We start from the raw sequence: 26,165 nt of genomic DNA on the forward strand, positions 1-26,165 counted from the left end.
ACTGCCCTTGTTATTGCACCTTCTCCCCAGCCGTGATCTCCTCAAGTCGGGCGGCATCTGTGTCCCAGTGTCACCCAGCACGTGGCCTGCACTGAGTACCTGTCAGTGGTGAATGAATCCATGATGAATGTATAAATGAATGGAGCAGAATCCTGCTGGCAAAGGGAGAAATGAAGCGACAATGGACAGGCTGATGATAACAGGAGGCCAAGAGATGGATGGAGTGAAGACATAGTTTGGAGTTAGCAACAAGTTAGTAACTGGTGCTGTTTACCGAGTACCTACTATGTGCTGACATGATACAGGGAGAGGAGCATTGGGAATGGGTGTTGGGGACCCTCACCCCCAGCAGGGCTGTGGGGCTCTGACACCTGGGCCAAGAGGCCCCGAGTCTAGGACCCTTTGGGCTCTTGCCACAGCCTTGGGACTGTGGCTTGAGCACAGCAGTACAAATGAACTGCTGTCTTCAGGAGGCCCTGGCAGGTGGAGGGAAGCCTGGAGCTCCCTGGCTGGTGGGCCTGACAAAGCAGCCTGTCCGAGGGTGAGCAGGACCCTGGAGAGACGGCTGGGAGATGACCTGCCCTAGTACCCTCCATCGACGCCCTCTCTATCCAGGCCGGAAGTCAGGGCCACTCCTGGACTTCCCTGTTCCTTGAGCCAATCGATTCTCTTTCTAAGGCCAGGTTGAAGCTGGTTTTCTGTCACTTGCACCCAAAGCCTCTTGACCAATACCTGCAGCTGGGATTTGCACCTGGGTCTCCTCCAGTAAACAGGATCCTAAGCAAAGATGATGGGACTCAGAAAGGATCAGAGATTCAGGTGGGAAAATCGGGGTCCAGAAGACCCAGCACAGCAGGACAAAGTGGGGAGTGAAGAGGGAGGCTGAGGCTGCAGAGGGAGCCCCTAGATAGAAAAGAGGTGTTGGGGATGCCAGGACAAGCCAAAGGGGAGGCAGAGTGCAGGCCAGGCCCCTTCCAAGCTGCCAGACGCCCTCTCACCCCACCTCACCCAGTTCTCACTCAGCTCCTGCTGGTGCCCAGCGCTGGGCTGGGTGAGGCTGGAGGGCAGTGATGATGGAGACCCTCCCCACCTTCCAGGAGCTCAGTCTCATGGGGAACTGGACTTGGAAGCAGAAGTGAAGAGGGACCATGACAACACGGGATGAAGGGTGTGGATGGTGTGAGAGCGGGACATTGGAGTTCAGCGGTGGCCCCAGTCAGGCTGGAAGGCTTCTCGGAGGTCCTGGGGCCAGAATGGCTGCCCCCCGGACAGCTCTTCACCCAACGCGCCTGAAAATGGTGCTGTCCTCCCAGGGCAGACCCTGTGATTTGTCCCAGTCTCCTCCTTCCTGCCCAATCCATCCTTCAGTCTCTATTAATTAGAGCAACAGCTTCATGACACTGCCCTGGGTGGAGCCCCTTATCTGACCCTCAAACCCATGAGGTGGGTTTTACTTAGACCTGGTTCACAGTCCAAGGCTCAGGTGAGGTCGTTCTGAGCTGCTGCTACGTAATTGACCCGTGGCTCAGATCAGAGTGCTCCTATTTGTTCCATCGTGTACACTCCCCCACGCAGATTCCATCACCTGACCACCGGGCCCTGCCTCAAGGGGCACCCCTCCATATACACCCCCCCCAGGCTTTAAAGCCCAGGGCAGGCTTCTGCCACACCCTGACCGTGCACAGACCCTCATCACTGCCCACCCCCCTCCCGCCCCGCTCTGCCGTCAGACAGCTTCTCCTGGTCCAGGGGCAAAATCCAGCGTGTCTGGTCACCCAGACCCACCTGCGTGCTCCTCGGAGCAGGGACCCGGTCTTCTTACTGTATTAGGAACTGACAGGTACCGCTCTACAAAGCAGGTAGATGCACCTATTTCGTTTGGCGTTCACATCAACACCCTATGGTAGGAATTTAGTTTTCTCCATTTACACGTGAAGAGCTGGGGTCAGAACCATGCCCCTTGCCACACGCAGCTACCAGGTGCTAACCTTGCAGGTACGCACAGCGCGTGCTCTAAGGAACCACCATCCGGCGCTGCGAGCCCACGGCAGGCAAGGGGCGCACCTCGGGCATGCGCAGCCCACCCGCGAGTGGAGGCCGAGCACGGGCGCCACGGCCTTTCTCCCGAGCGCTCCGACTACAACCCCCAGGATGCACCGCACACGGCGACCTTGCAGAGCCCTTTTCAAACCGGCCAATCGCAGCCCGCGCCGCGCCCGCCGCGCCCCGTTTAAATTTGGGGCAGACGCTCGCAGGCTGGGCCGTCGTAACCGCTAGGGGTGAGGGTCCTGTTTGGGCTCGGGCCGGGGGGCGGGGGCGGGGGGCGGGGGGCGCGCTCCGTCCGGGCTGCAGCGAGGACCTGGCCGCCTTGGGCGCAAACCGAAGCCCGCACAGTCCGGTCCGAGAGCCGGGAATTCCGTTGTCCGCGTCCGGGGCGTCCGGGCCTGGCTCGGACCCGCGCCGCCCCGGGAGCTCCAGGCCTGGACGCGCGCGGCCTCTGTGGGTGCGTCGCGGAGGGTCTCGGGCTGCATCAGGTGGCCTCGGGCCGCCCTTCCCCCTGACCTGGCCGAAGCCGCCAGCGCCCTCTGGCCCGTCCGCGCTGCGGCGGGGGCGTCACTGGGGGCGGAGGCGCCGGGGTCTGGGCTCTGCGACCTGCTCACTCCGGGCCCCTCCTCCCTCCCCGCAGTGACTTCCTGACAGCTCTCGGCATGGAAGGAGGGGACGCCAGCGACGGCAGCCAGGCCGGCGAAGCGGAGACGAATGTTCCCAAGAAGGAGGGTACGTCCTCGTCGCGGTAGCGCCGTTGCTCAGGGAGCTCAGGGGAGATGGAGGATGACGTGATCCTTCTGTGAGAACTGAGTGCATTTATTCAGTGCTCACTGTGTGCTCTGTGCCCACGGGACTCATCGTGCCTGTCTCCCAGGGGTTTGCGTCCGTCTAATTTATTTATTTTTCTGTTTTCTGCATCCCCTTCACCCCCAGCTTTAAGTCCCATCCTAAAGGGGATTCTTACCGCTTTTATTTGCTATGCCCAGTGCCCAGACCACCGGGCACCTTCGTTGACGCTCAGATATGCGTGGGATTGAATTTGATGTTTTCTCTTTTTGTTTGTTGCTGGTTTCCGTTTGCTGACGCTTGTGTAGGACCTTGCGACCGCGCTAGGCATGGAGCGTGGTGGTGCTGTTGCTGCCTTGTCCTGTCCCTGTCTGGCTTGCATGTCCAGGTGACAGTACAGCCTCCCAAGATGAGTTACCGGCCCTGCCCGCTTTTTCTATTCAAGCGTGCTGACATCCTTTTATCCTTTGTTCCTCACCTCACCCCGGTGACGCGGGTAGACTGGCCACACCTCCCTTCTGCAGAAACCGTCCTAGAGCCTTGGCCAGTCGTCTCGGATTCTTCATTGCCTATGGAAGGGTATCCCTCTCCTTCCTGTTGTTTCCTCCTTCTCAACCGTCAGGCCCTTTCCGAATCCCCGTTGCGTCTCTCGAGGACTTCAGCCCTGAGTCACCCTCTCTTCGCAGCCTTACTTTTGCCTGTCCTTCGGCTCACACTCATGGTTGACATAACAAGTACACTCTGCTATCTCACTTGGCCCCAACTCCCCTCCATTGCAGGGAGCCTCCTTCAGAGCCAGACTTCAAGAACGTTCTCTATTTGTTGTGCTATTTTTTCACATCCCTTAATGAAACCAACCCCTCCTGCCCTCACCCTTCCACTCAAGCTGCTTTCATCCGTCTCTGATGACATCTTTGGTGCCACATTTATTGTCACTTTTCTGCCCTTGTTTAATCAACCTCAATAACGTGACTTTCTCTCGTTCTGGAAACTTTCCTTGCTTGGCTTCCAAGGCATCTTGGTTTTCCTCCTATTACCTGGCTGGTGTATCTCCCTCTCTTTGCAGAGTTGTCTTCCTCTACCATCTTCTGAAGCGGATCTTCCCCAGGACCTGGTCTGGGGTGTCTCTGTACTTCCCCCCCACACCAGGGGTTCTGATATATTTCTATGGCTTTAAACCCCATGGCTTTCTGGGGGTGCCCATGTTTGGTCTTGAGCCCAGCTCTCCTCTGAGCTCTGGACTGGCACGTTCACCTGTCTATTTGGCACCTCAAACTCCACATGGCTCTCCTCCCACCCTATCTGTTCTTAGACTGTTCTTTGTCTTTCACATGCAAGTAAGTGGCCCATCCATTCACCCAGCTGTTCAAGTTTTGAAGCTGCCACATTCGTTCAATCATCAGTTACTGTCATTTCCACCTTCAGAATATATTTTGGATCCATCTACTTCTTTCTCATTCCACTCAGATGTCACCACCTTGGTCTCAGCCACATGAACTCTTTACTTCCTACTTGTATCTTTTGCATTTTGGTCAGTGTTTGCATTTGTAATTTCAGTAAATCCTGCCTGCTTCCTTCATGATACACTCTACACAGCAGCCAGAGTAACCTTTTAAAAACACGAGTTAGATCACTCTTCCGCTTAGAACCCTTCAGTAGCTTCCGATTGCACTTTGGAGAAAATAAAGGCTCCTTGCCATGGTTTACAAACCCTCTGGGACCTGACCCTACTATGTTGCTCTCTCCTCCAGCCACTTTGGCCCCTGACCAGTTCCTTAAAGACGTTTTATTTCCTCAGAGGTGTGCCCACCTCCACGTTGGCCTGCCACTATGCTGCCTTTCACTCAGTGTCCCCACTAGACAATGCACTTCTGAGGGCAGCACTGTTTATACCCCGTGTCTGCGTGGCGCCTGCTGGAGAACGTGACACATGTTTGCAGAATGAAAGAGTCAGCCAGCCCAAGGTCACTCGGAGCCAGTTGCAGAGCCCGCAGTAGAAGACTTTTTCCCTGATTCCTGGTCCAGGATGCCTTTTTCCAGTTGGAAGTTTCTAGAAGCAACCTACACAATTGACTTCCTAGGTTCAGACATGTAAAAAGTGAAATGTCTAATTTTTGTCCCTCAGCCACCCAGTTGCCCCCTTCAAAGCCCGTTGATGTCATCAGTGCCTTGGGTCTCCTTCCAGACATAATCTGTGGGAGTACAAGCCAGTATGTCCAAGCCAGTACAAGGTCAGCCATTTCCCTGCTCTTTATGGAGCTTCCCCTCTTTACAGCATATACAACCCTGGCCTGCATCTCATTTTCTTGTGCCTAATTTATCTTAGTGGTCTTGTATATCAACATATGAAGAATGTTATTATTATTTTTTGTGCCTAAATATTACTCCATTGGGGGTTTTGCTGTAATTTATCTCATCTATGTGGGTGAACATTTATTTTGTGTGCTGCTGTTGCAATAAATAACATCGTGAATGTCTGTAGTTTACATTCACAGTAGACGTGCTGGGCCAAACGGTATGTGCGTTTATCTTGGTAGGTTCTGCCAGGTCAGCTTCCGTAGAGCTGTGGCGACTGACACCTTCACCGGCCGCGTAGGAATCGTCTCTCCCCACAACCTTGCCTACAGTTTAGCTAACTATCTGATTTTGAACAATCTGTTAAGTGAAAAGTGGAATCTCACACTGTTTAGTTTTCATTGCTGTTACTTTTGAGTGAGGCTGAACTTGTCATAGTTTTAAGAACATTTCATTTTATATTCCGTGAATTTTATCTGTTCATACCCTTTGTTTGTTCTCCCATTATCTGGTTAATTGTTTTCTTAGCAATTTGTAGGCACCACTCATGAGTTAACCTTTGCAATGTGAGCTGCAAATAGCTTTTCAGTGTTGATTGTTTCTTTCAACTTTGCTCATGGTGAGTTTTGCCAAGCTGAGATTTAAAACATTTTTTACATGTTAGACTCTCAACCTTTTGTTTCATGGCTTCCAGTTTGGTGTCATAGACCGCCGCACTCCAGATTATAAAATAATTTCCCCATGGTTTATTATTGTTCTTTTAGGGTTTTATCTTTTTTTTTTTTTAATTTTAACTACTTCTTTGACTTATTTGGAATTTGTCCTGGTAGGGTATGAGGTATGGTTCAAAATATATATTTTCCACAAAACATCATCTAGTTTCTTTCAATACCATGTCCTGAATAATCCATTTTTCCCTTGGATTTGCTGTTACTTTGATGATGTACTTAATTTTCTTTGTATTCATCTTGCATATTTCTTGTTAGGTTTGTTCATAGGTATTTTGCGTTTTTTTGCTGCTACTGTAAATGAGGCCTTTTGTCCCATTATGTCTTCTGTTCTTTGTAGATCTGAAAGCTATTGATTGCGGGGTAATAATTTTGTCCTTAGCCCGGTGCTTTTATCCTTTTACTAAATTTATAATAGTTTTCAGTTGATTTTCTTGTGTCTATAATCAGAGCGTCTATGCACAAAGAATTCTACCTCCAAATTCTTTCCTTTGTCTGATTGTGTTGGTTAACACATAATAGAACAATGTTAAGAATTGTGGTGACGGTAGACGTCATTGCCATGTGCCTGGCTTTAGTGGAATTTCTTCTTTAGTTTTCCATTAAGCCTGAGTCTGGCTTGGGGTTAATTTACACGTGGGTGGTAGTCCCTGGTGCTGTTCTTCAGTATTTCTGTTTTTCTTTTTTTTTTCTCCCGGGTGCATGCTAGAGTTGTACTTCCCTGCCCACTTGAAGTTGGATTTGGCTTGAAAAGTGGCCAAAAGGTGGCCAGTGGATGTTGAGATAAGTGTCTCCTCTGGGTCTTTAAGAGTCAGTGTGGAACTTGCTCTCTCCCCTTCTGGCACCGTGCCGGAGGCTCCATCAGTAGGTTCTGGAGTGTGGAGGACAGGGAACCGGCCCCAGCCTACCCTCCGCAGACACAGCGTGTGAGTGAGAAATGCAGCTTTGTTGTTAGAAGCCTCTGGGACTCGGGGTGGTCTGTTACTTCAGCATAGGTCAGTCTGTCTGCTCTGATAAAACGTATGTGCCCCTGGCTTTAGAAGGAATGCTTCTGATGGTACCCCATTAAACCTAATTTTGGCTTTGGGGTTGGGCTGGATACTCCCCTATATGATAAAACTATATCTGTTACTTTTTATGAAGAGCTTTCGAAGTCACCAATGTATGTTTGCATTTTAGGGTATGCCTTGTCAGCACGCATGGAGACAATCGTCTGGGTTTGCCTTTAGATCTAGTAATATAAGGAGCATATCACTAGATGGTGTGAAATGAAACCATTTCGTAGTCCTAAAGTCCTGGGCAAACCTCACTTGGTTGTGATAGATTCTCCTTCTTTTAATGTATTGCTGGATTCTGTTCGCTAATCTTCCTATTTAGGATTTTTATGTTGAGACTGGCCTGTAGCTTTCCTGATGGAGAAAACTTTATGGGATCTTGGTGTGGTTACGTATGCATGCTTATGGAAGTATAATAAGTTGGAAGGATTCTTTCTTCTGTCCTTTGGAGCAATACAAATAGTTTTGGAATTATATGTTCTTTAAAGATTTGGTAGAATTATCCTGCAAAACTATCTGGGACTTGTGCTTTTTGGCAGAGAATAACTCTTTTGTAAATTTGTCCAGTTAGTTTACAATAATTGAACTATTAAGATTTTTTCCTATCTTCTGGAGTCAGTTCTATAAATAAATCAATTTAAATAATTTAAATACAAAAAATAAATTCTGTTGTCTAGAAAATTACCCATTTCGGCCAAGTCCTTAGGTTTACGTGCATGGAGTTGAGCAAACTAGCTTATGAATCTTTTTTCTTTCTCTCTGCTTATTTCTATTTATTTCTTTTGTGCATTTGTGCTTTCTCCCTTTCCGTTGATTAGGTAATTAGGGCTAATTGATTTGACTAATTAGGACATAATTAGGATATAAGTATATTTTTAAATTTTATGGTTTTGCTAATAAGCATGCTGTATTTTTTTATTAGGACACGTAAGATGTGATTCGTGAAAATCTGTATAAACTTATTGAAGTATCAGTTCAGTGCATTTTGATAAGTATGTGCTAAGTGTCTGGCCCTTAGCTGGATGCGGGGAGTATGGGAGAGTGTTAATTCGTTGTCTTGGCGGAGCTTATAGTCTAGTTGGGACCACAGAAGGGTGAGGAGACATTTACAGACTAGGGAGGCTAGTACATGATCGAGGTGAAGTCCAGGTGCTACAGGAGCCCTGGGGAGGGGCAGGGTGGAGTAGAAGAGAGAGCCCCCAGCAGAGGGACCCCCTAACCCAGAGCCTGTGTTCTGTTCGAGGGAGTCAGGCTTACAAACAGACAGGACTGGTGAAGGCGCTGTGGTGGGAATATGGATGGGGTACAAAACACAATTTTATCTGGGGGTTCAGGATGGGCTCCAAGAAGAGACGATAGCTGTTACCGAATGGCTGATGCTATTTTAAAAAGAAAGCTATAGAGACTGGCAATGTTTTTCTCTTCATCAGCCCCAGCCCTAAAATAACGGCAGACTTTTCCTCCCCCAGACGTTGTTCTTCTGGCCGAAGAAAAATTTGACTTCGATCTTTCATTGTCTTCTTTAAGGTAAACAAACATATTTTCTTCAATTGCCTGAGGCATAACCACGTTCGGTAAAATCTCCTATTTAAATGCCAGTGTTATTAATAATCCTTTTCTTCTAAAATAGTGCAAACGAAGATGATGAAGTCTTTTTTGGACCCGTTGGGCATAAAGAACGATGCATTGCTACCAGCTTAGAATTAAACAATCAGGTTCCTGCAGAACCTCTGTTGCCAGCCTCAGAGTGTCGCTTCCGTTGGAGCCCTCTCACTGGGGAGAAGTTTGTGGAAGTTTATAAAGAAGCTCACTTGCTGGCCTTACAGATACAAGGCAACAGCAGAAACAAGGAGGCCCAAGCTGCCGGGTCTCAAGGCGCTCGGAGCCCGGGCGTGGAGAGATTCATACAGGAATCAAGATTAAAAATGAACCTGTTTGAGAAAGAGAATGAAATGAAGAAAAGCCCCAGGTCACTTAAAAGGGAGACATTCTGCCTGTCGGACAGCCCCTTGGGACCGCCGCCCTCGGAAATCCAGCCCGCCCTGGGCATGGGCCTGCAGGGCGCTCCTGCCCAGGCCAGCCGCCCCGAGACGCAGAGGCCTCCGCTCTCGTCTTCGTCTTTGCCGGGGGAACCAAGTTCTGCTCACCTTCCAGGCCAGCCGGTGACTCAGAAAAAGGTCATCAGCAAGTTGCTGCCCCCGCGAGCTTCGTCGGTTGGAGGGAAAAGCATGCGGTTGGCGGTGGACAAGGTAGAGAGAACCACGGACCAGAACGTTTATCTGGGGGCGAGATGCACTTTTGGTTTAGCGCTATAATGGCGACCTTAACGGGGAGACACGGAGCTGTGGCTGCTCCGAGGGTACATAGGTGTGGAAGGGCAGTGTCACTGGGGGGCGTGGGCAGGCCTGCCTTGCTAAGGTGATGACTTTCTTGTAAAAGCATGTCCTCCTAACTTCTCTCTGAAATGTTTCCTTTGGTTTTGTTACAACACTGGCATTCCACCAGTCAGGGATTTCATTTGCATTAATAAGCAACTTCCGGAAATCCCCCTCCTGGAATAGCCACGCGTCACCCTCCTTCACTGTGACTTTCTTTAGATTGCTGCCCTTGCTGGCATTAAGCAATGAGCTGTCCTGGGAAGTGGTGGTGGCCAGGTATGCCTTTGGGGTGCAGTCACCAGCTCTGGGAAGCTGGGGGCCCTGGCAGCTTGTGGGAGAGGGCGCTAGGGTAGGGGAAGGTAGGTGTCAGATGACAGCCTTTGCCTGATGTGGCTGCGTGCTCCGGGGAGGGAGGAAGCCCCTCCTTTGGAGGAGACGCAGAGAGAGGCCGGCGCCTTTCCCGGCTCTGCTCCTGCCCTGGGCGCAGGCCTCAGCTGAGCCAGCCCCACAGGCGTGATGCTGTGAGGGCTTGTTCGTGGTCCAGGTCAATGCAGAGCGCCCAGCAAGGGCTAGAAGCTTCTTGTCCTCTACACGCACAGGTCCTCTGCATCACGGACCCCCTCCTGTCCGGCCCCAGAACTGAACCAGCTAAGGGCACCCGCTGGGCAGAGCTGGACAGAGGAGGCCTGCTGGCCAGCGCTTTCCCTGCGTAGCTGGGGCCCTTCCCTCCACCATGCCTTCCTTTTTCTGGAGACTGTTTGGATGTGAATTTCTAAAGTGATGTTTCTAGACTGAGGTTGTCCTGAGCGTTATATGTACCACGTGGAACCAGGCAGCGATTTGTGTGTGTCACATGTGGCCTCAGGGCAGAGAGGTTATGGCATCATCCTGGGGCCTGTTATTCTCCTAGTTGTGACCTGGTGCCCGAGAGCAGTGTTTGCTCAGCGAGGGGTGAGCTGTATAGCTGAGCTGCACTTGGAGCTCACTTAGGACCCGCCACCACTTCCCACGTTTCTGTGGGGAAAGCCATTCACTTCTGCGTGACTCGGGCACACTTGCATTCGTGTGAGGGCTGCCTCTAGAAACAACTGGGCCACTTGACTGCACTGTTTAGAAATGTGCTTTCACAACAACTGTTAGGATGGCTGTAGTAACAGGACAAACCGGGGCATGCACAGGAATTGGCACCATCACGCGCTGCTGCTGGGAATGAATACGAAACGGCACAGCCACTGTGGGAAGCAGCCTGGCTGTTCCTGGAACAGTTACACGTACAGTGACCATGTGACCCAGCAGTTTCACTTTGATATATACCCAAGAGGAATGAAAGCATCTGACCACACACAAACCCGTGCACCAGTGTCCACAGCAGCATTACACAATAACCAGAAAGCAGAAACAACCCAGGCGCCTATCCACTGATGGACGGATAAAGAAAATGTGGTCTATCCTCACAATGGAATGTTTCTGGCAATGAAGAAATGCAGTGCTAACCATTTTTAATTATATTACAATTATTAAAAATTAAAAAAAGAAGAAATGCAGCACTGATCCAGGTTATAACACGGGTGACCCTTGAAAACATGGGTCAGTGAAAGAAGCCAGACACAAAAGAAAGGCCACATACTGTATGATCCCATTTACATGAAGGGACAATAACGGAGTAGACTCGTGCTTGCCTGGGTTGGAGAGTGACTGCTAATGGTTATGAGTTTCTTTCAGGGGCGGCACAAACGTTCTACAATGAGATCGTGATGATTGCACGACGTGAATATACCACTAGAGTATACGCTTTAAAGTGAACTTTGTGCTGTGGGAGGTACACCTCCATTTTTAAAATGACGTGAGGGAGAAAGGAAGTTACCGCTTCATCTTCATGACTTTATGAGCGTCTTGTTAACTCGGTTATAAGGGGTTATTTATATAAGTATGGCTGAGTCCCAAGCTTGCCCTCGGACCTAAATGTCAGGAATTTATGACTTGTCGACTGTGGGCCAAAGGAAAATGGCCCTCACGACTAGACCGGGAAGATTTATGGCAGCTGAGCTGCTTCTCTGGGAGAGGGCATGGCCAGTTAATGAATGGTTCTTTCTGAGCAGCGTTTTAAAATCTGGGTAACTAGAACGTTTCCTCATTACCATCCTTAAATAAAAATCCCGACGGAGAAGAAGCTCTAGAGGCTCCCTCTCCTATTAATGAGCTCTCTGTCTTGCTGTTATTTTACCCGGTTTTTAATGAGGAAGCACGTTCCATCATCATTCTGTCCATGGTAATTTGGTGGAGGAAGTGAACTGCTCTGTTCCCCTCAATGGAGCTGATGAATGAAGGGACATGGATAGCCCTGGGAAGATAGATGGCGCCTGCGGTTGCTCTAAATGGAAGCCTTAGTGTGTCTGCACTCTGTTAAAGACTAGACAGTTCTCACATTTCAATTTAAAATTTTTCAGCCTACGAAAGAGATACCAGCTAGTCCTTCCAGGGTGAAAATCCTAAATGAAAAGGAATTCCACAGGGACATGGCCCCTGACAAGCCCAGCGCTGCCCGGGATGTCACCCGCTTGCCAGCCAGTGGCAGCCACTTGGTCCAAGGCAAGAGATCGCTTCCTGTTCCAAACAAGGTGGGTTGGCCGGGCTGCAGGGGGGCTGTGGCTTGTGAGCGAAGGGAGTAAGGCGGCAGCTGTGTGTACATAGCATGTGTCTCTTGATGCAAGTCAAGGTTAGGAAGGTTGAAAACGTGGTCCAGGAGAGACAGCTTGGTGAAATGCGAAGGTCAGACCTGGCGCGTCCTGGGGGCTGGCCTCTGCCCCTGGGAGCCGTGCGGGTGACAAGTCCTTGGAGATGGTCCCTGCGGCCCTTGCCGGGACCTGGTGTGGGTGAGATGGCATGTTGATGCTTTCAAACTGCAGCTCCTCAGACCTGGAGACTCCCCGTCCACGTCTCTGCCGTTTATTTCCCAGCATTGGTGGCCAAACAGCTGTGTAACGTGTGAGAACTGCTGAAAGCTGGGCCCCACAGCTACTCAGTCAGGGCGCCTGGGTGGGGGCCCAGAAATCTGCATTTCAGCAGGCTGCCCAGGTGTTTCTCAGGCAGGACTTGGAGAAGTACTGCTTGACCTTTTTTTCTTTACACTGAAATGACAATTACTAAGAATTATTTGAATAACGTACTTTTGTAGAAATAAGTAATGGGTAGATGATGGAATCTGATGAGTTTATTCTTTACCTTTTGTTTCAGTTGGGGCTGAAGAAAACCCTGCTAAAACCCCCGGGCTGTGCTGGCGGCCTTGCGAGGAAGTCCTCTTCCTGGGGGTCGGTTTCCGGCGCGACCTCCGGGGTGTCTGCTTCTCCAGCAGCCGCAGGCAGAGGTAAGGCCGGCATCTCTGCTCAGACCCACAGCTAGCCAGGCGAGGCCTTGACTGTCGTCTGTCGCTCTAAGACTGTTGTCACAGAACCACGTAGGTTCAGCCGCAGAAAGTTCTGGAAGGCTTGCTGTGGTGTGTCGGGGACGCTGCCCTCACCGTGCCTCTCCTCCTCTGAGAAGCGGTGCTCGCAGATGGGCGGTTTTGGTTTAGGGGCTACGAGCAGCCCCAGCGCGGGCGTGTGCTCTGGGTGCCTGAGATCGCAGAGGACGTGGAGTCCAGCCTCACCGGACATGTAATCAGACTCGCGCTTTTAAAATAGGACGGTGCCAGGGCGTTTAGTGCACATGACCCTTGTAACTCCTACGTGTTGATTTAAATCCCCACTCGCAACCCAGTTTCAAGTCAGGTTACCTTTTACTCTTACCAAGCCTAGGGCGCCACCTAGTGGCAAAAGGCAGAAACCCTGGAGCCGCAGGGAAGGCCCCCTGCAAATGATCTTGCTGTGCTGCCTCTGAGGCTGGTCCGCCAAGTGTGAGAAGCAGGAGCCTGGAGTCAGACCTATCTGAGTAGGAGAACTGAAGTGTTTCCGTATCTTTACAGACGGGGGGGGGGGTGGGGGGGGGTGGGGGGGGTGCAATGCCTCCCTTGCAGTGTTCTTGTGGGCGTGGGAAGAGCTACGTGAAGTGGCAGCCCTGTCTCTGGCACGTGGCACACGTTCAGGGAGAGAAGTTCTGTCACATTAGGTGTTGTGACATCTCTCTTGTGGTGTCGGTTCAGGGCACCAGCACCATTTTTGTTTATGATTTCTGCATTCCTGACTCTGGTGAAGGTTGAGACAAGTTGAGTGGGGCTTCTGGTGCGTATAGATGTCTTGTTGTCCGTAGCAGGATCGTTGGGGTCAGACACGACAGCGTGTGGGGAGGAATATAACCATGACACACTATGACATGAGCTGGCATTAGTTGTTAGTCACGCTCTTAAAGTTTTCCCAGAGCAGCCGAAGCAAGATGGCCCAAGTCAGAGTGGTGGTCGTGGTTCTAGAGGTGGCAGGAAGGATGACAGGGACAAGAAAAAGAAATGGGAACCTCCTGTATCACCTGGATGGGGAAAAGAAGAAAACAAAGGGACCTGCCGCTGCCAGCAAACTGCCGCTAGGACACCTCACACTCGGGGCCACCCGAGATCACTACCGTTAGAATGAAAGGCTCTTCTCGTGGAGAAGAAGTCATTAGAAGTCAGGAACAAATGAAGGCTTTAGAAGGAAGTAAGGAAGGAAGATCAAAGGTGTCCCAATGTCAGCAGGCATTGGAAGAGGTCACTGCTGACAGTCATACCACCGCAGCTGTGGGCTCAGCTCTGTGTCCGCACCCTTGCATTCACGGACAGGTGTCTGCTGGAACCGGGCTGCTCGGTCCTGCTCAGCCCCAGGTGCGTGCTGCGGTCAGGGTGCTGGCGGGTACAGGAGGCGTGGTCTCAGTGAGGAAGTGGCCCCAGGAGACATGCGCTGGGGGTGGTGGCTGAACAACCAAATCCAGGACAGTAAGGATCCGAGGAGCTTCCTCTTGCCCATCCTGACTATTACGACGAGATGGTGTAAAGTCCCCGAAAGGGTCATTGTCCGTGGTCCACCTGGCACAGGGAAACCTGACTAGCAAAGCAGTAGCAAACCAGGCCTCGCCACTTTCTGCAGAGTGGTTGATTCTGACTTACTCAGAAGTTCCTTCAGGAATTATTTTGAGTTGCTGGAGAACACACACCACCCATCGTGTTTACTGATGACATGGATGCCACTGGGACAAAAAGGTCAGACTCAGATTCCAGGGTCAGGAGCGAAATTGCGTGGACGACATGGGAACTGTTGAACCAGTTGGATGGGTTTGATTCAAGGGGAGACGTGAAAGTTATGATGGCCACAAACCGAATTGAAACTTAGCATCCAGCACTTTTCAGACAACGCTGTATTGAGGGAGCTCGAGTTCTGCCCTTTGAGATCCACAGAGGCAGGGTGACACTGGCGACGATGTAACCCCGGACTAACCATGACCTCTCTGGTGCCAACACCAAGGCAGTCTGTGCAGAAGCTGGTCTGCAGAATGAAAAGAACAAATGAAGACTTCAAGACTCTGAAGAAAATGTTCATCAAGAACAGGGAGGCACGCCTGAGGGGCTCCATCTCTAGCGAAGCCCAGTTGCCTGCAAGGAAATGGGGGGGAGTGTCCCAACCCCTCGGAGGGATGAGGCTGGGGAAGTTGCCCCGAGGACCCCACGTTCCAGGCAGTCTGAGCACAACACCGTGGGCACCATCTAGAGCATGGCACACAGGGTACCCATCGGCTGCCTTTGTCTGCTGGTCACGTGCAGTGCTCTCTTCCCGCTAGACAAGCTGTTTCGCGAACAGTTAAAAAAAACCTTCTACCAGATTGACCTGTATGTTGGGTGTATTGGCAGCTGAGTATTTCTGCCCTGGTTTATCTGCTTTCTCTTTTAAATAGTGTTCATGATTGATGTGACCCAGCCTCCTTGTAATTTAAAGGAACGGACTGTAATAATTGCCTCTTCTCTCCCTGTTGCCTTCCCCACCTTCCTGCCAGAACAGGTGGGGCATTGAGTTGGGGGGGCCTGCAGCTGGTGTATTACACTTACATGCAGGTTACGACCTGATGAATGAGGGGCACAAGCTCCCTCAGCATCTGAGCTCCCACTTTGGGGAAGTGAAAAACCTGGGCTGCTTCTGATTGAAGGCACAGTTTCAATACAGCCACACAGGGCAAGTAAAGTCACATGTTTATTACTCTAGATCCCAGAAATGGGGGTGGGGATGCAGTGAGCCCGGGGAAGGGCAGCCCGCCCTCAGCTCTCTAGCGAGCAGGAGATAGAGAGCAGGGTCGCAGGTACTTAGTACTTAGAAGGTGGTTGGGCGGAGGTCACCAACTTTTCAATGGCTCAGCTCTAGGTGGTTATTTTAAAAGGCGCCCCGGGAAAAGCAAAGTGGGAACCAGGGACGGGAATGCTAAGCTCAGGTCCGTATCCAAACATCTGGGCTCTGGGTGTGAGCGGGTTGTCACACCGTGAAATGCCCGAGCAGTGACAGCTGTTTTCATCACAGGCATGGGACTAGACCCTCCACTTCCATCCATTCTACTAGGGTAGGTGTCTGCTGTTGACATAATCGAGGAAGACAGGAGAGCCTGCGTTTCCGTACACTTACGTACATCCTGGTATTGGGTCCAGAATCAGCCCCTTAGAACCCACTCAGCTAAGCCACAAGCAGCCTGGGCTGTCCTGTGTTGGAGGATACCGCATGATGGACATACAGAATGTTGTTCAGATTGCCACGTTTTTCTTGTACGGAAATCATCGTGACAGAAATAAATAATTTTCTTCACTTGAAAACATTTTAATATAGATATGCTAAAGATAGCATATCTTATGTGTGTTTGGTAAATAACTTCATAATTGAAAACTAACATAAGCTTGAGTGATAACCAGATTTTGTGTGTCTCCTCTTTCAGCTAAATCAGGTGAACGTCTGAGCATTCCTGCAGATGGTTCCCAGCCTCTGTCGAACACCAGCCAGTCGGGCAGAATGAGACCCGCCATGCTACGGCCGGCTCCACACACCGGCCCTGCGGCTGTGTGCGGGCAGGATCAGAGGGCGGGGCCTGCTGAGCTGACCACGGAGCGACCCACAGCGGCCTGCACCTCGGCCCTGCCCCAACCCCAGACTCCAGAACGGGGAGGCCTGAGGGTGAACCCTCAACTGAATACAACTGGGAGTTCAAGAAGGCGAGATTCTTCTCTGAATTCCAAGACAAAGGTTATGCCCACCCCTACAACTCAGTTTAAAATTCCTAAGTTTGCTACTGGTAAGTAATAGATATATTTTAATGTGTTTTTAAAATATTGAACAAGTTAAAGTTAAAAAAATTAGTTTTGGCGATGCTGGTTTCTTCGCCTCCTGTTTCCTGAGCACACTTGAAATGTGTCTCCTGGCTTGTGTTGGAGGAGAAGCCAGCGGGTTTCTTATCTTACATTCCCTCCCCTCAGTGTAACATGTCACTGCTCTTTTGCTGCTCTTAAGATTTTCTCTGGTTGTTTTCAGCATTCTGATTATTATTTTGATGTGGCTTTCTTTGTATTTATTACGTTCAGGGATTCTTGAGCTCCTTTGCTCTGTAGGTTGATATTATAATCAAATCTGGAAAAAATGTGGCCATTATTTCTTCAAATATTTTTCCTTGCTTCCCCTCATTTCCTGGACTCTAAGCACATGTGTTACAGAACTCTCGGTGTTGTCTTGTAGGTCATGGAAGCCTGTTCTTTTTTTCTCCAGCCTCTTTTCTTGTGCTTCAGTTTGCATAGTTTCTATTGTCTTCAAGTTCACATATCTCCTTCTGCAGTGTGTCTGATCTGCTGTTAAACCCATCCAGTTAATTTTTTATTTCTGACATTATAGTTTCCCCATTTGGCCCCATGGTGTTTATTTTCCTTTAAATTCTTGAACATATTTATGATTGTTTTAAAGTCTGTTTCTTCTAATCCCGTCTTCCCTGTCATTTTGGAGTTTGTTTCTATTGATTGATTGATTTTTTTTCCCCCCCTGGTTATAGTCACATTTTTCCGGCTTCTTCACATGTTTAACAATTTTTTATTGCCTGCTGGACATTGTAAATTTTACATTTTTGCATGTTTGGATTTTGTTGTTTTTCTTTGAGGAGTTGAATTTGCTTTGGCAGGCAGTAAAAATTCGAGGCTTCTTTTTGACCTTTGATGGGCAAGTCTCAAATTGCCTTTATTCTTGGCATAGGTCAGCCCTGCTACCAACGTGTGGCCTTCCTGTGTCTGCTGCAGTGCTGTGCGTCCCCAGGCTCTGCAGTCTGGCTGCGTGGCTGTGAGCGTGTTTCAGCCCCGTGTGAACAGTGGCAATCGTTCCCAGTAGTTCTTGTCTCGGCCTTTTGGAGTCTCGCCGGCACGTATCTGGCTGCTTACTGTGCAGCAGAGACTTGGGGTCCCTCTCAGATGCCTAGAGCCCTTTTTCTCTGTAGCTCCCTCCTCTCTAGCACTTCCCCTCAGTCCCAGCCTCGTCAGCCTCCTGGAACCCTGACCACTGTCTCCTCAAATCAGTGAGACTTCCGAGCTTGCTGGGGCTCCCCTCCTGCACCCGCGTTCTGATGGGGCCACCAGGCAGAAAGCCCAGCGCTGTGTCCGGCAGGAGTAGGTGTGTGTTTGGTCACAGTCGCTTAACCTAATGAGTTTATCGAACACAGAAAGTTATACAGAGCTGGTTTAAGGGAGAGGCTAGTTCTGGCCCCCTCTCTCAGGTAGATGCTTTCCAGGTAGCTCGTGTGTTCGCACGTTACTGGCGCTGCTGGAGAGTGCAGGCGGCGTTTAAGGCCCGAAGACCTCATTTCCAGTTTCTGCTCGTCTAAGAACGAGCAGTTCTACCGAGCGTCTTCTAGCGCTAGGCGCTCCTTTAGGTACAAGGTGTGTAGTGGTAAGTCAGATCCTACTGTCGTGGAATCACATTTCCATAGTAAAAGATAAGAGATGGCATCAAATGAGTATACTTACAGATGGTAAGTATAATGCAGCAAATGTCACCACCTTGTGACCAGATGACGTCATCCATGCGGAAACCGCACTCTCATCAAGCACAAGACTGCACGTCAATAAAGTGACGTCTTAGGATGCCCTGGCCATGTCCTGGTTCAGGGAAATGAGGGCATTGAGGGCTTTGTGGGGCTACCCTGGAGCCTGGCCACGCTAGTCCTGGTTCCGCGAACCAGCGTCTGGTGGACGCAGGTCTCGGTCACGCCGAGCGCTGCCTCGTCTTTGTCACTCTCCATGTCACGCTCCTTTCCTGCCCGGGGGGAGGAGCCAGGCTGAGGGCACAGGTGCTGACAAGGGCCCCTCCCCTTTGGCATCCAGTGTCGACCCTTAAAGCCCTGCCTGGGCTGGTTCCCTGGGGCGGGAGGACGTGTCCCCTCCCGACACGGCCCCAGTTGTCTTCCCTGTGGCTTGCCTGAGCGTTGTCTCCTTTTTGTAGCATCTTCGCTGCCACTTGGGGAAATGGAGGTAGCAGAGAATTGCCCGTTGGGTGAAGAACCCCAAATGGTGACTCACCACTTGATCTGGGTTTGGCTGACTGCACGCTTCCTCTCTCAGGTGAACCCCCAGGCAGCTCGACACCCAGGTTCTCTCGGGCGCAGAGGCTGCAGTCCTGCACGTCAGTGGAGAGGTAATGAGTCGGTCTGCTTCCTTTTGTCACTGTAAGAACAAGTTAATGCACCTGCTGGCTTCTCAGAGTGCCTTCTCAAACGCGTGGTGACCCCACAGCCCACCACACACGTCGGGCCTCAGCCCCTGTCTCTCAGACGCCACCTTTACCTCCACGGCAGTTTAGCATAGACACAGACTTTCCTCCTGCAGCGTAGACGCGGACTCTCGGCCCTGACCTAGGGCGGTTCTCCAGCTGGGCCGCATGGCGGAACCGCCTTCGGAGCTGTTGCGAGTGCCCACCCACCCCCTCCCCAGAAGTCCTGATTCAGCAGGTCTGGGGTGCAGCCCAGCCTCTGCGGGTCCTCGGAGGTGCCTGAGCTGGGCCGCGGGGGAGACCGCTGGTGGGTGCGCTTATTCAGACTTGGTTGGAGGCCCAGCTTTGCCACTTCCTGACCGAGACTTAGTGCGAGTTACACGTTCCCGGCCCTGCCTGTGAAGCACAGTCACATCTGCCCGGAACCTGTGAGGAGAGAGGCGGGGCCTTGCCCGGGGAGGAGCCGGAGCCCCCGCCGGGTACCGCTGGTTGGCAGCAGCCCCTCGCTGTGGCCCTCCTCAGAGAACAGCTCAAACAGCTTCGCTGGCGTGACTCTTTCATGGTGAACCCATAGGCTTTTCCACTGTATTGGCACACGGGCTGAACAGACTGTGTTTAAGGTCCTCTGTGCTTACGACCGGCTCCTCTTTCCAGGGCTGCCGTCCACAGCACCCCTGCTCGCCGCTCCTCGGGGCCGGCCTCACAGAGCCTTTTCGGTGCTGCCAGGATGTCGGCCTTGCCCACACCTGCTGGCCGCCGGCTCTCTGGTCTTCCTCTGATGACCCCGAAAACCGTGCCCAGGGCTCTGGCTTCTCCCCTGTGTGTGTCTGCTCGGCAACTGTCTTCTGAGCCCCGGAGAAAATCTGCAGTGAGGTAAGAGATGAAGCTGGCAATAAGTTCATCTCAAATTCATAAAAAGCCTCCAGCGAACGCTGTGCTGGAAAGGCTGCCTTGCTGGGCACCTGTCAGGAGCCAACGGGACAGTGACAGTGACAGGAGCCTCTCCCACGCTCTCCTGCTGGTTCTCTGAAGGGAAGGGAGGGCACCTGCTTGTTCCTTCAGGTCACTCACCCAGGTCCGGGCTGGTGGCCTGGGCAAGCAGGGAGACCTGACCCTGATCACACCAGACGGATGGACAGACGGACAGACGGACAGACAGGTGTGGGCCCCGCACTGGAGGAGCCCTTAGGGCAAAGCTGCACAGTAAGAAGCGTTTGCATTCGGAGCTCTGGGATCTAGTGCCGCCCTTGCCACTGGGTCCCACAGAGTCCCGCAGCCTTGCCCTCGAGGGTCTCGGTCACAGTGACGGTGATGACACCCAGGCTTCCTGAGCAGCAGCCTGAGTTTGTCGAAGCTCCTGCTGCACCCGCCTCTCACACCTCATCTCCCATTCCCTCTGTCACTCCGCTCCAGCCAGGTTGCCTCTTTTCCGTGTCACAGACAGGCCTGTCCTTGTCCTCCCCCTGGTCCTGGCAGAGCTGCCCCCGCCCAGGACTGAAGTCCCTGTTCAGAGGCCAGACTTGGGCCTTTCTGGAGAACCGCACCTCCCACCCGTCACGCTGGTCCGTCTTCCTGCTGGGGCTGTTGAGAGCGCGCCTCCCCTCTGGCTGCCTGAGCATAGAGGGATGTGCGTCCCTGTCCCCTTGACAGCTGTCTGACGTTCCACTAGCGGAAGCTCCCTGAAAGCTGGGACCTTCTGTCAGGCTTGTGTCCCCAGAGCTAAGCACAAGCTCTGGAACATACTAGGTGCTCAGGAGACATTTACGGGAAGAAACACCCGAGGAGAATATGTTGGTGACCAGCTCCTTGACTAGAAGTTTTGTCTGAAGGAGACGTCATGGGCCGAGCATAGGTGTCAGGCTTTCTTTCTCACTGCGTCACAGCAGAGCTTGGGGAAATGCTGGGGATTCTGGGACGGTGGAGACCTTAAATTGACCCCTCTTTTTCACGTCTAATTCCAATTCTGGTCTGACACTCCTGAGCCAGCTTTTGAGGCTCCAGGACTGAGGTGAGCACAGGCGGGCACTGCCCATGGGGGGAGGGTGTCAAGGCCAGCATTGGGAGCCCCTCAAGCCACAGGGTCTGGAAAGAGTGCCCACAGATCTGTGGGTCCCGAGTTGGGGGTGGAAGGTTAGGACAGCCTCATCTCCCCAGGCCCAAGAGGCCACTTAAATTCTAGTGAATTGAGATTTAAATAAAATTCAAATTTCAGCTCTTTGCTTGCACCAGCCACATTTCCAGTGCTCACCAGCCACCTGGGGCCCATGGCTACCATCCTGGACGGTGGACATTTCTGCCTCACCCGGCAGGGCCTGCTGCCCCCAGAGGCCACCGCACTCCACTCCTGTCAGTGGTGGCACTGCTGCTGATGGGCTGTCTCATAACCGGCCTGAGTCCCAGAGGCTTGACCTTGCCGTGTCTGCCCCGAGCCCCAAATGGCGTGGGGAGAAGTCGGCATAGTAGATAAGACTGCAGTGAGCAAGTAGACACAGGGGACAGATTCAGGGCTTTCTAAGGAAATACTGCCTGTGACTCCAGCAGCCATTTGAAAACCTAATGAAATGATTTCCTAAAACATATGTTATCTAAATTAACCCAAGGAAAGGGGAACATGAAGTAAGCCACAGTCAGAGCTTAGAAAGGTGATTAAAGATTGAAAAGGGTGGCTGGCTCATGATGTCACAGCTGAGTCATAAGTTACCTTTAAAAATCTAAGTTTTAAAGTTAACTATTTCAGATGGAAAGTTACTTGGTTCATTTTAATAGCTAAACCTGGTAGCTAATGATAATGCTTAAAAAAGGAAACTGTAGACTGATTTCACTTATGGATAGAAATAGTTTTTAAAAACAAACAATAGATTGTCATCTACCTGGAAGAAAATTATTTGGACCCATCTTATGTCAAGGAGAAATAAATCTCAGATGAATTAGAGACCTAAATATAAAAAAGGAAGAGAGAAAATTTTAGAAGAAAAAAGAGGAGACTGAACCAGAGCCCTGATCACAGCTGGAAACCCAGGAGAGATGAAGAAAACGCAGCTGTGTGTAACGGAGTAAAAGCTAAAACCGCTCTATTTATGGCTAAAGTGACCATATGGGAAATCAGTAGACAAATGGTTGGGTGCAGGACAACAGGAAGCCATCTGAATAAATTCACGGTCAACGGTCAACGTGTGAGAAGACTCCCACATGCATTGCGATCAGGGAAATACTAATTAGAAACTAGGAGACTGGTGGGGATTGCTGAGGGTGGGGGGCGATTCCGGACCTGCTGCTGCCGCTGGCAGTGCGAGTTGCAGTGGTGTGTTTGGGAAGCTACTTGTCAACATCTGTTAAAAGCCAATCACACACACCTCTGACCCAGCGGTCCTGTCCCAGGAGTGACAGCACCGGGCAGATGCACTGAGATGCCCATGGTGGCAGGGTTCTCAGGTTGAAGACTGGAAAGAAGCCACCACTGAGGTAGCTAGTAAGAGGCCTGAGTCAGCATTCTAGCAGCTGGGATTTCCAGAAGGAACCCTTGAGAGAAGGGATGCCGAAGAGGGGTGGGCTGTGAACCCAGTTCTGTAGAGCAATGGCTGAGAAAAAGTTCTACGTGTGTAAATACTATCCACCCACAGCAGGTGCTGTGTGCATCCTATGTGTCTACATGTATCCATTTAGTTCTGTGAGAACAGAGAAGACGGGGAGAAAAATGCTAGGACGTGTCATGTAGGGGAGAGGGAAGATCAGACGGAGAGGAAAGACAGAGGCTGCACTGAAACGCGAATGAGACCCAGCACGTCAACAGTCACAGTGACCTGCTCTTGTATGCTGTATGTCTGTGATTGTGAATACAGAAAAAAAGGCCATTTTTATCAGGTTGTTAGAAAGCCTTTAAAGTATTAAAAAGAAAATACAGTGCTGACCACCCTGGTGCTCAGGAGTGTCTGTCAGGTGGGGTGCTATGGGGTGTGGGGGGTTGGCCCTGCTGGGGACCGTGTCCCCAGCAGGTTCCCACATGTCCAAGCGCCTGGCCAGGCCTCAGCAGCAGCAGCAGGCGGGACAGCCTGTGGGTTCCCCCAGGCCCTGGGAGGAGCCCAGGGCTGCAGCTCTCCTGTGTGAGGTCCTCGGCCTCCCCTCCTGGTTCACAACCTGAGGGAAAGGGGTGAAATGGGCTCTGCTGGCAGCAGACTGGGAAGTTTTATTCTGTTGGGCACCTCAGCAATCCCAGTCCTGAAAGGTAGAACTGGCGCCAGGACGCTCCCCACGGTGTGGCACGTCTCCAAACACTAAAGCACGGCCAAGCTACGAGCGTTTTACAGACATTTCCTTGTACGGTTTTCCTTTCTGTCCTCCCGCAGAACTGCGCCCGTGACCGGGAGCAACAGCAAGGCCGCTTCTAGACGTTCGGACTTGTCAGACGGGGGTTTTTCTCCTCCACCTGCTGTGCCGCAGGCTCTCAACTTTTCTCCAGAAAAGAGTGACTTTACTGTTTCAAAAAGTATCGCCACAGAAGTAGCACTGGACGACGCACAGCCCCCCGAAGACACGTCCCCTAGCGAGGTAAAAGGATCAGCTGGAGTCTGCTTGTGTCATCCGGGATCAACGGAACCTGCCTGGAAGGCCGGTGGTCACTCAGCACCGTGGCCCAGATTCGCCTCTGCAGGATTTCATCCTGTGACCCCGGGGCCTCCACTGCCAGCTGTGCCAGAGAGGGAGTGAGGAGCGCCAGCCTCTAGAGGAGAAAAAAGCCACATCCCTCCTCTGTATTGGACCAGAGAGGGCTGGGGTTCCATGGACGGGGAGGCAAAGCGGGGCAGTAGTGAGGGGTTGGTGGGAGCTCCAGGGTTGGCCGCTGGCAAGAGGGAGGTGGACGGGGCTGCAGGGTGGCCGGAGACGAGAGAACTCGGTCGGTACATGCACACCCCACCAAGGGCCCATCCGGCCCTCCTTCCTTGGTTTTCCAAACTGTTAGCCACCTGAGACATAGCAAAGCCTGTGTTTTCCCAGGACAGTTGACAAAAAGATGCTAGAATTGCCTTTAGATCCTGTGTTGTTGTCTAGGCTATCCTTGTGGATCTCACACTGGACCAGCTCACCGTTGCTCCGAAAGCTGGAAGCACACCCGTCGTGGACCCGCCTCTCATTGACCTTGGCAGTACTCCGGAAGCACACCTGGCCTGGGGACCTCACAGCAGGCCTCTGATCGACCTCCTGATCAACACCCCTGACGCGGACAGAAACACTGCATCCAAGCCTCTGCACGAGGTGGGACAGGTGAGGCACGGCAGGAGGGCACCTGGCGCTTCGGCCGTGTGTGGTCTCAGTTATGGGTTTGTTCCTTGACTCACATACGTCACGGTGACCCTGGAGAGGGGCCACTGAGGCTTCTAAGGACAACATGTCTCAGGGCACACCTCATCTGTGGTGGCGACAGCTCCAAGTCCACGTCCCGCTGAGGAATCCGGGGGGGGCCTGGGGACCTGAGGGCAGGGGTCACGTCCGTTCCGCTGTGGGGCCCGGGTGCCTGATGTGTGACGAGGGAGCATAGTGCTTGAGGAGCCCCGAGTGCCTCTGTACGGCATCTTCTCCCAACTTCTTAGCGTGGCCGAGGAGATGTCAGGGTGCCCGAGCCAGGTCTACTGCCTGGTCCTGGCCCCGGGCTACCCTGGGCGCCGTCTTCAGTGAGCAAGTCCTGCGGTGTCGACGGGCTGGGGAGGGTCAACAGGGACGCTCTGTTCAGCTCCTGTCGCTTCTCTTGCAGCTGATAGACTTGTGTTCTCCTCTGATCCAGCTGAGTCCGGAGGCCGACAAAGAAAACGTGGACTCACCACTTCTCAGGTTCTGAATAGAATGAAATCTTTCCATTTTACTCTTTAAGAACAGTCAGTCCTAAAGTAGTTTCAAGTCTTAGAAATAAACTTCAGGAGAAATTGTATTGGGGGAAAAAAGTGTTTTAAACCTAAAGGAAATTGCTGTGCCCGGAGGGGGGCTGTGGGCTTGGGGCGTTTGTGCCCACCTGCGATGCCCGCTGGCCTCACTGCCCACACTGCACTGGCGATCGGAAGGCCTCCAACTGAAGACTTGATTTTGATGTTTGTGTGTGTAAAATAGCAAGTGACCATTTTAAAAACTGAGTTTGTACGAAAAGTGTTCTAGATTTATGTTGAATTAAAATAAGTGAAAATAGATAAAGTGTATCTTGGTTTTTAAAATTATCTTCTCAAATATACGTAGCTATTTTTATCACTAATCAGGATGCAAGATTTGTATTATCCAGACTTCAGGACTTAGTGTGAATATTGATTAAGTGAAATAAGTCAGACTGAGAAAGAGAAATATAATATGATCTCCCTTATATGTGGAATCTTTTTTTTTTTTTTTCAAAAAAAGAACTTACAGAGAACAGATTGGTGGTTGCCAGAGGTGGATGGGAGGTGGATGAAATGGGTGAAGGTGGTCAAAAGGTACAAACTTCCAGTTATTGAAAAAATAAGCCATGGAAATGCAATGGGAAAAAAATTAGCGTGGATAAAAATTGGTTTAAATGCAGACCCCAGGTCTGGGGCGGCCGGGGAATCTGCACTTTGAGCGGGTGTCCAGGTGGTCCAGCTGCGAGGGACCACAGACCTCCTGAGAGGAGGCTGCTCTAGGTAGCGGGGTGCAGAATGGAGGAGGCCGGTTCGAATACCGGGGGCGGGCCCCGGGCCTGTGCTGGAAGCAGGCACCGCCTGTGGAGGGCAGTCCCGGGCCTGTGCTGGAAGCAGGCACCGCCTGTGGAGGGCAGTAGGGAGCTGGGAGCTGAGGGCAGCTGGTCAGTATATTCCCTGCTGGGAGCCATTCTGAGTATTTTTAAAACCTAGCTGGCCTGAAAGCCACGAATCTACAGATCTCTCCTTGTTTTATGAGGAAATTTCTCAGTTTTAGCTCAGTGGCCTCACAGCAGACAGGAGAAGAGCAGCTAATTGGACTCTGGGCTGCCATCAGTGTTCCCTGCAGGAGACCAGGGAGCCTGGGTCCCCAATGGCTGAGAGAAGAGGCTGGGTGGCCCAAGCTTTGGACTTGATGTGGCTTATGTGAGTAAATCACCACTGGGAATGGTGACTCCCGTGCTACCAGGAACAGGAAAATGAAGCGAGTATCGTGGATGCCATTGCTAGGCCTGGAGAGAAAGCTTCCAATTTAAGGAGGGACGCTCGTAAGTATGAGTTCTTAACC

The 26,165-nt window shown here is 51.6% G+C and overlaps 1 protein-coding gene across 2 annotated transcripts; it reads left to right on the forward strand.

Moving 5' to 3' along the window:
- The first annotated feature begins 2,156 nt into the window (after positions 1 to 2,156).
- On the forward strand, positions 2,157 to 25,136 carry GTSE1 (G2 and S-phase expressed 1). Of its 2 annotated transcripts, none has more exons than XM_074326583.1 (12): positions 2,157 to 2,279; positions 2,687 to 2,778; positions 8,383 to 8,440; positions 8,544 to 9,162; positions 11,739 to 11,909; positions 12,526 to 12,655; positions 16,165 to 16,518; positions 18,818 to 18,890; positions 19,620 to 19,838; positions 23,309 to 23,510; positions 24,012 to 24,224; positions 24,712 to 25,136. In XM_074326583.1, the coding sequence occupies exons 2-12, from the start codon at positions 2,709 to 2,711 to the stop codon at positions 24,793 to 24,795; spliced, it is 2,193 nt and encodes a 730-aa protein (XP_074182684.1). In that variant the 5' UTR covers positions 2,157 to 2,279; positions 2,687 to 2,708; the 3' UTR covers positions 24,796 to 25,136. The 2 variants fall into 2 exon arrangements, with proteins under 2 accessions (XP_074182684.1, XP_074182685.1); XM_074326584.1 differs by lacking the exon at positions 2,157 to 2,279 and adding an exon at positions 2,393 to 2,503 and having other exon boundaries at positions 24,712 to 24,933.
- The last annotated feature ends 1,029 nt before the right edge of the window (positions 25,137 to 26,165 follow it).

The sequence above is a fragment of the Rhinolophus sinicus genome, linkage group LG02 (genome assembly GCF_036562045.2).
Source record: "Rhinolophus sinicus isolate RSC01 linkage group LG02, ASM3656204v1, whole genome shotgun sequence".
Lineage (NCBI taxonomy): Eukaryota > Metazoa > Chordata > Mammalia > Chiroptera > Rhinolophidae > Rhinolophus > Rhinolophus sinicus.

What these genes read in the sequence shown, in the direction of transcription:
- GTSE1 (XM_074326583.1), top strand. Translation starts at nt 2,709, where the DNA reads ATGGAAGGAGGGGACGCCAGCGACGGCAGCCAGGCCGGCGAAGCGGAG. An exon ending in TGCGGTTGGCGGTGGACAAG is followed by an intron (nt 9,163 to 11,738) that starts GTAGAGAGAACC and finishes AAAATTTTTCAG; the next exon opens with CCTACGAAAGAGATACCAGC. An exon ending in TCCAGCAGCCGCAGGCAGAG is followed by an intron (nt 12,656 to 16,164) that starts GTAAGGCCGGCA and finishes CTCCTCTTTCAG; the next exon opens with CTAAATCAGGTGAACGTCTG.